The following is a 12,740-nucleotide window of genomic DNA, read 5'->3' on the forward strand; positions in this document are numbered from 1 at the left end:
ACTTAGAACAATTTTAAACATCTCATTATACAGGGTATCTTACAAAAGATAAAATCAACGACTGCTAAGCCATGATGCCACACGGTCCCCTGCACGGATGGTAAGTTGTCTACAGGGTCTCAGAGCCTCAGGGCATGAAACTGTCCATCCATCTTATTAGGGAACCTCCCATCCTCCACAGGCATCCTCCAAATCTTTCCAGATGGACAATCATGAACTTATTCTTAAATATCTCTCAGGAAGGGTATTCTCACATCCTCTGGCTCACTTAGAAACCCCATGGAAACACTTTTCTTGCTGTTTCTTCATCCCTTAGTCCACTAGGCCACTCATGAAGATATGAAGGACATCTGACCATGATATTCTACAAGCTGATTTTAAAATTTTTCATTGTTTTTATATAACCTTCAAATTTTTCTTTAATCTTCACATCTAAAAGAAAGTCAATTGACATAAATATTTCTCTCAAATATCACACATACTTTTTTTAATCATTGAATCTTATTTTGACAAAACCCTTCCTACAGAAAAGAGAATTCTTACCCATATATGGTTCTTTGCTGCCAGGTGCCTTAGAACGCCATGCATTTTACCTCATTTCTGCTCAGTAACTGAGAGGGCAATCTCTTGATTCCCCAAACAATTGGTGTATTGGTGCTTATGTCTCACTCCTAACAAGCAGCTATCGTAGTTTTATTTTAACTGCTTGGTATGGAAAATGTCATGCATATGCTATGTAAGTAGATCCACATAATACATTCCATATGTTCATCACTCATCTGAACATTACCAGTGTTGCCTGAGATGTTATCTATGCCTCCACCTAACCCTTACACACCTTTGTGTGGTGTGTGTGTGTGTGTGTGTGTGTGTGTGTAAAATTTATAAAATTTGAAATCGCTAACTTTGGCTTGGATCTTTTGGCATTTATTGCAATAAAGAACTTTTCTTCTTATCAGAAAGTTCTATTCAAGATAACTTCTCTTGATCTCTTCCAAGAAATAGCCACAGTTCGGGCCCTTAATAAAATTTGAGTTTTGACACATACCTCTAATCCCAGGACTCAGGAGGCAGAGACAGGCAGATCTCAGTGAGTTCAAGGCCAGCCTGGTCTACAGAGCGGGTTCCAGGACAGGCTCCAAAGCTACAGCGAAACCCTGTCTCGAAAAACCAAAATAAATAAATAAATAAAGCAAAAAGTATTTTTTGCCTGTGTTTGAACTTGTATGTCTGAATCCACACAGGATGGCACTGACGTTTGTGTGCCCAGCCTCTTTTCCTGTGCACATTGTCTGTGTAATTGATCTACATTACTATGTGTAAACATTGTTGGTACCTTGTTTTTGAATAGTATTCAACTGTATGAATTTATGTCACAATTTATCAATTATTTCTCTTGCTAATGGATCTTTCAATTGTTTTAATTAATAACTAAGATAAATAAAACTTCTTTCAACATTTACTACAAGCCTTCCTCTTCCTAATGTGGTTGTACTATTACTCCTTGTAGGCTGAACTTTATTGTTGTTTTGTGTAACAGTTTGAACCAAATAGTCAAAGAATAATAACTGTCATGTAATGAGATGATTTCTTCATGCCCTACCGCTGACTACTGTACAGCCCCACACTGTATCCTACAAACAGGTAAACTTTCATCAATAGCTCATGGGTTCCTCCAGCTTTAATGCAATTATGAGTAAATAAACTTGTATTTTTTTCTCCTTGTAACATAAAAAAGTAGTCTGATATGTAGTTATTCAATGCTTCTGTCTGTTTCAATTAGCAATCTCTCTTGGAATCCTTTGCATTGATAAATAGAGACCACCTGCACTGTTTGTAGACGATGCTATATGGATGGTTCCTTAGATAATTGCTAACATGTTGTGATTATGCAAAATACAGCAGTAGAGCCTTCCACACATCATTACAAGTATATGCGGCATCAGTTGTGCAATTAAACTTCAAAATGGTGCTTTAATCTTGCTGGGTCAGGGTTCCTAGGTATTGATAACTCTTTAAACATTAAAACTCATCCCCCAAAGGGGAACATAACACATTGTATTCTGCAAACAATACAATATATCCCTCCCTCCTGTAGATTTGCTGCCAGAATGCATTATGAACCATTCCCAAATATTTAAATCTCAATATCCTCCGGAGCTGTCAAAAATCAGTGCACAGCAACCTCACACCACACATGACTTCTGGTGAAGTCCTTAGCAAAACAAGCTATATAATTTGTACAAAGTCAAAGTGTGGAGCCTTGTTAATTAGACTCTCAAGACAGTAAAACAGAGAAATTAGGACAAGCATTGAGCCTTCTAAACATGTGGGTATGTGAACCTGCATAGATTGAAAACACATGGAAGTTGTCCTTTATCCTAAGCCTCATAAAAATAACACTAAAATTTCACTAATTATGTACTTTGTTTTACCTTAAATACTGATGTAAAAATCTTTCATTTCATTTCATAAGATAACCATTTATTACAGATAACTAAAACCAATTTTCCAGGAAGGCAAATCATATCTATCAATACAGAATGCTACAGACAACCAAAGGTCTCCATGTTGCCACCAATAGAACAATTCTAGGCAACACCCTCCCAAACACAGAGTTACTCTGTTTCAAGGCAAACTTTTTAATATTAGCCTTAGGCATACATATCTACTTCTTTTCTTTCCCAACATCTCAATGTTTCAACAATTGCAATGATGGGAATTGAAGGCAAAGTAGAGACTGATGTTAAAGATATCATTGGATCTGCTGCACACTAAATTGAGTTTAATAATTGTCTTAGCACCTACATTGTCTCATAAGAAAATGCCTTTTAAGAAGCTGATTTGATCCTCCTAGCACATCAAGGAAGAGAAGTGTACTATACAGAACGCCCCTGGCTTATCATAAGACTTATCTTCATGGTGCCCATGGTGTCCTTACCTCCATGAGCCAGAATTAATAGGTTGGAGGTAGAGTTAGAGAAATTTTTCTTGGGAAAAAAAAAAACTGGGATGATTACTTCTAACATAACAGAAGGCAAATAAGGTACAAAGAAGAGAAGCACTATGTGGTGAGCTATCAAGAGGTTTTAGCAGGATTCTGGTGCTATAATTATAGCCTTTAGACATCTTAGATGTCCTCTGCAGAACTCCCTGCTATGAGTGCTTCACAAACTGATAGTATCTGCAAAGGGAGGAGAGAGAGAGAAACTGGGAGAAGAGGAAATGGGGAGGAAAATGGACAACAGAATAAAAGGAGTAACACACATTTAATAAAGGTGCAGCTGTCGTGCACCTGAAGGTCGTAGCCATAAAGAGCAATTTCATCGGTGCTAAACCATCCCACATGGTCAAGCTCATCATTACGTTTGGGTTACTTCTGCTGGACCTTGAGCTGGATGCCATTCTCTGCTCTTTCACCCCATCTGCTGGTTCTGCCAAGAGCTGTCCTGGGATCAGCCAGCAGCACCAATGAGAGTGAGATAGACGATTTATTCAGCTGTGCTTTTCAGCTTCACCTGCCTGTAGGTTTCCTTAGGGACCTTGATAAAATGCAGATTCTGATTCTGCAAATCAGTTCTGGGCCATGAGCCTTTTCCATTTTTAATAGGGTCTCATATACGTTGATATTTGGACCTCACTCTAGGTACCAGGGCCCTGCATCATCAATAGTGACTAGCACAAAACCCCTCAGTAAGGTCTCCCAACTGACATGGAGCCTGATAACTGTTTCTGAATGTACACCGACATCCGCCAGTTAATTTAATGTACATACTGAAGAATTAAGTTCATTCAGAGTACTTCTCCGGTTGCATCAATGGTCTGTTTCCATGTGAGTCATCAAGCACCGAGCTGACACATTTGGATACTGAGGTCTAGCTGGCAAATGCTATGGTGATATTGTCATGTAGAATATGAGCTTCACTTTAGAGAAATGCTTAACCACTGTTCTCTTCTTCCAAGTCAGCAATAGAGTCACAAAGAGAATGTGTGGCTTGACCAGGGTCACACAGCTTATTGATGACAGCAAAAGGAAAAATCTTTTTTATAATTGCAGGAGTTTCATGCTGTCTGTTAGTACATCCTGGTTATTTTCCATTTTCTATTTCCTTCTGTTGAAATGACCAGAATTGTATCTGCTGTGTACTATAATTAGTAAGGCCCTATATACATATCGGAAGTTGGAAACTGTAACAGCCTGCAACCCATCTCAAAAGTTCCCCTCACATAGCTTTCTTTTGTATACTATTGCCCTACCCCTTCTCAATAAAATTAGATTCAAAACCTTTAGCCTCATGCACCTTGGATATTCTCATTTTTTGCATTCTCCTGTGTCTCATTAATATGGTGCTCATTACATTTTAACTGACACTTAAAAAGTCCCCACAAAAAGAACACAAATTTATTCCGTATAATGTGGACAAGAGGTTTATTGATACATGTGGGCTGGTGAGTTATTTGTTTGCCTAGATGAATGATCAATCCGTTATTCAGGAACTCGTGATGGCCAAAGGACTACAAGACCCTCAAACGAGACTCGGCTTATTTGACGTCAGAATTCACTTCAGAGAACCTAAGTGGTTTTTCATGCCGGAGGGAGATTGGAGGGTAGATTTCCAAATTGCCCTTTCCATTCCCAAACAGAAGGGCACAAGAGTAAATAAAAAGTTTCCGGGTCTCTGAGGTCTCAACCCAGTATCAGCCGGGGAAGGCAGATGAGCAAAGCGAGTGGGCGAGTGAAATCATTTGAACAAAACCCCATTACTTACAGATGAGAAATTTATATTGTCAGCACAATATCTGCGAGGCTAAACAGCCCAGAGAATATATAAAAGCACGGCACCCTGGTGCAGAAGTGCAGAGCTTGGGCAGAGAACACCTCCGAAGTTCCCAAGTGGGTTCCCTTCATCGGCACCTGCTCTCGACTCAGTCACACAAGGTAAGAGGCGAACTGCGGGGCTGTGAAGTGAAGCCTGTTTGGAGGAAGTTGGGCAGCTAAGTATTTTTAAGTATTATGAATGAAAACATTGATTTTTTTCATCTTTTACCTTATCGATAGAAATATGACGGACATTATTTAGATAAAAATGTTGTTGACTAGACTTATACCTACTTTGACATAGTGAATCCGCAAATTACTTAGAGAAATAATGTAGGCATAAAATAGAAAGAAAAAGATTCAGACCAATGCACTCGTTACAATGAGAACAGCATATTCAAGTAAGTAAACACTGTGAAAAATAAATAGTTTTTCCTTGGTTTTGATAGATGCACGCACTACTTTGAACAGAAGGGGCTTTCTAATTTCACAAGGAAAGTATGTATTATGAGACCAAAACAGCAATTTCTTTATCAGTTAAAAGCTCTTGTTTTCCAAAAGAAGATATTTGATATCATCTTTCAAATATCCAAATTTCTAATAAGCATTTCAAACATCAAGGTCTATGCATCAACCCTTGCAAATAAATGCTGGTATCCTTGGTGCAGAGAATAAGCATCTTTGATGATGGGATTTTTTCGTAGGTTATAAACTAGCAGCTATTTACAACATACTGAGGACCTATGACTGTAAATAAAATCCAAATTAGCTACATCTGGAATGGAATCTTGTACCTCTCTTTAGGAAAACAAATCAGATATTCTGAAGTCCCTATTTGACTTCATATACGGTTCACAAATGCCAGCAACAACCAGCCATCGAGCAGAGGGTGTTTAAACACCCTCTAGGGACTCCTTATGAAAGGGGACAAGGAAGAAGAAAGTATTTATGTATCCTACAACACCACTATATTCCAGGAAAGTAATATGATCTTTTCTCTCCTACAAATAGAATATTTTTTTCTAAGACTTTTTATAGGGGATAGTACTGTGGCTATAGTTTCCCTTTGATTCTGATTGGAAAATTGTGGTAGTTTTCTTTGTTTTTGTTTTTGTTTTTTTTTAAAAAAAAAATACCACATTCTCTATTTACACTAGCAAAAAGAGGAGGGAGGTAAATGCAGATTCCTTACTGAATAAAATTTTGATGTTAAAATAATATGTTTAATCCTCAACCATAGTATTAAACTGACTACTTAATTCTATTAAGTCTCCTCAAAATTTTGTTGACTTTCAAAAAGTGAGCTATACCAAGAGAATTCTTTGGGTTGCATCAGAAGACATACGTTCTCACAGTGTTACCTGCTCTAAGTCTGCCCCTGAAAACATGACCAGGGTTATCGGAAAACCTTCAGGGACTTTGGGTTGAAGGATTTCTCTAGGACTCAGTTGGCACTGTCTTTACAAGAGGCTTTCCAATACTGTTATAATCCTAAAGGGGAGTGCTTGCTTTAACTCTTCAATATTATAAAAAGATGTGACCAGTGAGAGGTATTATCAAAAACATTACCTGAAAACAGAACAGGCTTGTAAAATTTACCAACTGGTTAAGCTAAAGCGATGTCATCTGATGTTGATGATCAAGAAGCGTGAATGCCTAGTTTCTGTTACGTTGCTTTGTCTGATTGGCCAGTTCATCTATGAGAGTTGTTTTTTTTTTTTTATTTCAGAACATTACCACTGCAGGTATGACATTCTCTGTTTTACTGCCAAAGACAGATAGTAAATATGGCTGAGATGCTAAAGAAAAGATTGATGTTCTAAAATGATAATATTTGTAAAAATCCTTATTCCTAACCAAATGTCATTTGCTAAAAATACTCATTTAATTTATTTATGGAGAAGTATAATGAAACTTGGGCTGAAATTCTCACTTCTCAAAAATAAAACGCTGGAGTTCGAAAGTGGCAGAGAGCAGCCTTGACACATAGTGGACTCAAGGTTTCAATTCAGAAAACAGAGGAGCTTGCTCCATAGAGGCATCCCTGGTCCACATTCATGTGTGTCTCCGTCCTCCTCATCACACACTTGGTATCTTTGGGCTTCATGGGGGATCTGTTTTTGACAGACAAGAAACCAGGTGTATGCTACAGAGAGACCTATAGTGTCATTAGTGGGAAATGTCATTTCCCAGACTGAGCCTAATTACCAGATAACCCAGGGACTTCTGGGACTTCAAAAGCAAGCATTAATTTTCCCCAGGATACAAATCTTTAATTTCTTAGTTGTGATTGTTCAAGTTGCCAGGAGCATTAGTTCTTATTGCAAATTGCTTGTCTTTAAAATGATTTTTTTCCTTTAATTTAGAACAGGTCAAAGCACCCTAAAATACCTCAAATCTGTTGGCCGCTTTATAATTACAAAGTCTAGACCAAGTTACACTATTTAAAATATAAATGAATAATACATCTGAACCGACAGCTGGTATGCCAAGTTGTAGCCCGAGGCAGCTTTAAGATGGTTGAAATGCAGTATAATGTAAATGCTTGGAAGTGAAGGACGATTAATTGAAAGCCAGACTGATAGTGAAGGGGGTGGTGTTACGGATAAGGTGCCACTCCGGCTAACCATATGCAGCGTATCATCCTCAGAGGGTATTTTAAATGTTTATTGTGGACACTTTTTTATTTCAAGTCTGGAAGCCAGCCTTCTAAACATGAACAGAACTGTCCTACATTAATGGAAAAGCCTAATAGTAGAACATATCCTTTGTGTGATTTTTTTTTTTTTTTGCTTATCAAAATTCATGGAGAGATATATTCTACTTGAAGTTAAGGTGGAATTGAAACTATAGGCAGAATAAACTTGGCAGGATAACCTTTTCCTGTGGATAATCTTTACTTAGTGAAAACTGAACTCATCTGAACTGCCTGCTCCCCTGTCATTCCCCAACCCCCTACCCTGTGCTCCAACAGGCACGAAAAAAAATGAAGAACATTTACATTGTGGCTGGATTTTTTATAATGCTGGTGCAAGGCAGCTGGCAGCATTCCCTTCAGGACACGGAGGAGAAACCCAGGTACTCACCTGTAGACTCGACCTAGCCTGTCAATATGGTTAAAACAAAGTTTGGAGAACTGAGGTTGGTGAGGGGGTCACAATGGTTCAGAGGCATGGCCTCCCTGCACACTTTTGAAATACTGAAGGCACAGTGATAAGAAAAGAAGGGTTTTTCTCGAATACAGAGGAGAGTGTATATTCATCATGAAAATGGGAAACGATAGTCCTTTAGAGTCTTCAGGAGGTTTTGCAAGCACTCATTACTCACACACGACAAACTACATTGTTTTAAATATTTCAGCTCAAGCTCCTCTTTTATGTCTTTGAAACTAATATCAGTCTTTGCTAATTGTAAAAAGCATACATGTCTAAAATGCAAAATGTTAAAATTATGCAAAATTTTTAAGTATTCAAATTTCTACTATCCAAAAAAACACACAACAATTCAGAATATATAAAATTGTTGTGTTGCTTTCCTGGATTTTAAAAACTTTTAAAATAAGTCTTTAATTAAAATAGCATTATATCAGTTTCTCCCCACCCATTCCCCAAGCCCCTCCCCTCTACCTGTTACAAACTGTACAAATATCCCTCAGTTTATATGGCCATAAGTCATGGTTTTCTCTTGGAATTATATTGTTAACTTTCTCTTTTATTATAATATTCATTACATATATATAAGAGCTGAATACTTTTCACTTCATAAATATATGATATTTATCTAGCTGTTCATCTTCTATTGGTCATTTAAGAAGTCTTAAAATTTTTCCATAAAGGAAATTACAAGTCAGGAGTTTCCACATGCACTTTGCCCCACATTTCTTAATACTTTCTGGGGTGATAACAATATATCTCTGGCAGTGGGATTATTGTGTCAAAGGGTTTGAGTGAGTTTAAACCAGAGTTATACAAAGATCTTGCTGATTTGCCTTCCAGAAGAGTTCTGGAAGTTCATGCCACTTCCCATAACCAGTAGAGGAATATTTTATCCTCTCTAATATTTAGTAATTTTAATTCAATGAGTAAAAATCATATATTATTTGTGGTTATTACACTGATATTCCTGTATATTTACCATGCCAACCAGTTACATAGGAATATCCACCAGGAATTTTCAAACTAGCAGATGGTGTTTTTTTGTCCCTTTCTCCAATCTTTAGCTACCGTATAACTAAGTAATTGAGCTATTTTTTTTTTAACATTAGTATGTGCAAGACAAAATTGGGGGCATAGATCTGCTGCCCAAACAAATGATTTCAGAGTCTTAAACTTTTAAAATATTCAAGTCACTGCTCTCCTCTATCATATTAGCATAATCATGAGTAGATTAATTAGTTGAAAAGATTTGTTTCATCCTGTTTGAGAAACCTGTTGCTAGAATTCAAAACAAGTATCCTCCAATACACTGAAGCTTTCCTCAGAAGCAGCTGAAGTCCCTCTAGGGACCCTCTCAGGTCCCTTAGAAATTAAGGTGTCTGCAGAAGCAACAACCTCACTACTGCAAGGAACCTTCTAGTTGGCAGTGAGGGATCCTCTCAATAAGCCTGTTTATAGAATACTCAGGGAGTATTTACCCTTAGGGTCCTTGCTCCTGGACTCTTACTTATGTTGCTTGATCATGGCTGCTTGCAGATCATTCCCAGCTTCCCAGACAGAGCCACTGCAGGACCCTGACCAGATAAATGAAGACAAGCGCCATTCACAGGGCACATTCACCAGTGACTACAGCAAATACCTGGACTCCCGCCGTGCCCAAGATTTTGTGCAGTGGCTGATGAACACCAAGAGGAACAGGTAGGAGTCTAAACCTGTTCCCCATATTGTAGACAAATGCATATCAAGAAGTTCTCCTAACTCTGAGGTTATCATGCTCATTAAATAGGCTTATTCAATTTGGATGATTTTGGGGTTATGGGTACTACCCTTCATTACAACTCTCACGATTCACTTTTTCAATTTCCTTATCTACACACCAATATAACACAGACATTTTATTATCACAAACAAATAATAGTCTTAGCAATATTTCTTCTCATCTATTTTGCCTTCAAATTGGAAACTAACTTTTGGGGACCTGCTAGGTTGGAAAGTTAATTCTTACTTAAAGTTAGAGCAAATTCAATGTGCCTTTGTGGGGTTCAAGCCAATGACTATAATCACATTAAGATTATCCCATAGCTGAGTTGATCATCGGTAAGGTATGAAAATAGATGCATTCTTTCTCTTGTAAAATAAAATCCAAGACACGCATTTAAAATTGCAGCCTAGCTAGTCACAGAGCATAAAGAGAGAAGGCAGCAAACAGGAACACAAACCCATCATAAGGCATACATTTTAATGTTGGATTTTGTTTGAGGAGTGTTGGGGGCTTTGCTACTCCTAGGCTACTGGAGAAAATTATCCACAAGAGTTTCACAGAGATGGTGGAATTTCACAATTTCTTTGGAGGGTGGCCCACTTGGGAAAGGGAGTTATGCATACCAAGTAGCTGAAGAAATCTAAAAACCAGGAAAAGGACATGGATGTGTCTGGGTGGGATGAAAGGGGAGGAAGAGGGAATGAGAAGAGGTGACAGTGCATAGGTAACCTTAAAGCAGAGAGTCCAGCAGCCATGAAGATGGCCATACTGGCCAAAGCATGCTTGGGGGGGCGGGCTACTGAGTCCCTGCCAATGATTATAGGTAAGGTGTCTGAACTATGAGAAAACACACATTTATAGAGTTGAAAACAATTGTTCTCATCCTCATAGTGGGGCTCTGACCTCATAATGGGAATGATGCAACATGCAAAAATAACACAAGGTCACCTATAACCTTGGCTGTCTGTTCATCTCCGATGAATCTTCCAAGGGCAATGCACATTCAGCAAGCAGTTCCTTCTGGCTCCCCTGGGTCCCTGCACACACTAACAGGGGATAAAAGCACACTTCCACTCCTTTCCTGCTGGTTCATGTATTTTCTTTAATTCATTATCAAATAGTTTTTATCATAATGATTCAAAACCATCCTTTGTTTTCCTTTAAATCCGTTAACTAACTCTGACTGGATGTTCATTACTAACAAGTTCCTAATCTGGCTTTAAGTTGCATTGCCTAGTGGACAGCCTACCTGCTCTGAGGATAAAGTAAAACCTAAACGAAGCTTTAACAACCAATGGCGTGAGGAAGCAGAGAGGGTAGAGATGAGACCCTGGAAAAGGGAGGAACTTTTTAGCCCCTCATTAGACTTTTCCCACTAATTTTCTATCCAGATCATTGATGCAACTTCAGAATAATCATCTAGCCATCCTTACCTCCCAAACTCCTCAGCCATCTTGCCATTCATTCATGAGCCTGAAGTTCCCACCGCTTCTCAGGGAGGACCACACTGCCGAGGAGACAGAGCTTCAATTTAACCTCCACATTTCTTCCAGGAACAACATTGCCAAACGTCATGATGAGTTTCAGAGGCATGCTGAAGGGACCTTTACCAGCGATGTGAGCTCTTACTTGGAAGGCCAGGCAGCAAAGGAATTCATTGCTTGGCTAGTGAAAGGCAGAGGACGGCGAGAGTAAGTCTCAAGTTTCTTTCCTGATGCCTTTCCTTAATGTAGAAATTTGGGGGGAACAAACTATTCTATGAAAATTTTTAAAAAATTGTACTGAAAACTTAAGAGCATTTCAATATTTAATAAATGGTCATAGTCTGACCTGGAGTTCCATATTTGTTCAACTCATATTCATGTGTTAGTAGATACTAAAATGTGTAGAGACATTGATCACATCTAACCATGTATTTAGCTTTTATAGGACCATCATATAGATAGCCATGCAATGTTCAAGGTGAAAAATAAGAGCAAGTTCTTTAGCTACATGCTTAGACCTTAAACATACATAGATGCTGAAGCATCTCATTTTCCTGTGACCATTTTGATTTGCATTTGAAATGGAAGCAGGAGAAAGTTTATGTTTGACTCTGATTTTTTAGCAGAATTAAAACATGCTTGTTGAGAAAGATTGAAATGGGAAGGAGGCTGATGTGTAAGCACAGACCATCATAACTCTGCACCTAGTGGTGCATCTTGATGGATATTCATCAATCTGTAACAGATTCCATGGTGGCAAATGAGTACCAAAACCAAATACAACCACAGGCAAAGTTTTAATCCCTTACTTCTACACTTTGCAAGGCTGCTTTCACAGTCACTGGTTCTACGTGGCCCAAGGCATCTGTGTTGAATCGGAGAAATGATTAGTTTAAACAATGGTGTCTGTGTTGCCAACTAATGAAACTATTTAAAGCAACCATGAATTGTTGAAAAGGGGCATGAAGCTACATAAGCTTGCTTTTGGGTCCAAGGTCTAAAACCTTCTGCCTCTGAATGGTCTCCGCTTTGTGTGGGCTTCTGTGAGGGGTTTTTAATCAAAGCCCTCAAATACAACTCTTATATTTCACCAAAGATCAGCAATCCACAAGGATTTGCTTGAGGTAATCAAGCACTAACGTCAACCCCTCTCTTCTCAGCTTCCCAGAGGAAGTCACCATTGTAGAAGAACTCGGCCGCAGACATGCTGACGGCTCCTTCTCTGATGAGATGAACACGATTCTCGATAATCTTGCCACCAGAGACTTCATCAACTGGCTGATTCAGACCAAAATCACTGACAAGTAAGCACTTTTCAATTCATCCTGAAGTGTATCAAAACTTTCATAAATGTAGGTTACACAGCCATTAGTTGTTCCGCCGTGCAGAAGCATCTTGTGTAATCCATATGATGAACACTGAAGTCACTTAAGAGTGCCATCCTGTTTAACTTTCCCTTGACGTTTCTATCCACTTTTAATTCACAAAGCATTCTCTGGGTGACTGTGATAAACAAAGCA

General features: G+C 38.5%; 1 protein-coding gene across 1 annotated transcript; it reads left to right on the forward strand.

Moving 5' to 3' along the window:
* The first annotated feature begins 4,907 nt into the window (after positions 1-4,907).
* On the forward strand, positions 4,908-12,528 carry Gcg (glucagon). The gene is made up of 5 exons (XM_057755785.1): positions 4,908-4,939; positions 7,794-7,897; positions 9,511-9,672; positions 11,290-11,427; positions 12,381-12,528. Exons 2-5 carry the CDS (start codon positions 7,806-7,808, stop codon positions 12,526-12,528), a joined length of 540 nt encoding a protein of 179 aa, XP_057611768.1. The 5' UTR covers positions 4,908-4,939; positions 7,794-7,805.
* Positions 12,529-12,740: the final 212 nt, after the last annotated feature.

Source organism: Chionomys nivalis, chromosome 22 (genome assembly GCF_950005125.1).
Source record: "Chionomys nivalis chromosome 22, mChiNiv1.1, whole genome shotgun sequence".
In the NCBI taxonomy this organism is placed as follows: domain Eukaryota; kingdom Metazoa; phylum Chordata; class Mammalia; order Rodentia; family Cricetidae; genus Chionomys; species Chionomys nivalis.

Coding starts and splice junctions, on each gene's coding strand:
- Gcg (XM_057755785.1), top strand. CDS start 7,806: ATGAAGAACATTTACATTGTGGCTGGATTTTTTATAATGCTGGTGCAA. Junction 7,898..9,510: donor GACACGGAGGAGAAACCCAG/GTACTCACCTGT, acceptor GGCTGCTTGCAG/ATCATTCCCAGCTTCCCAGA. Junction 11,428..12,380: donor AAAGGCAGAGGACGGCGAGA/GTAAGTCTCAAG, acceptor CTCTCTTCTCAG/CTTCCCAGAGGAAGTCACCA.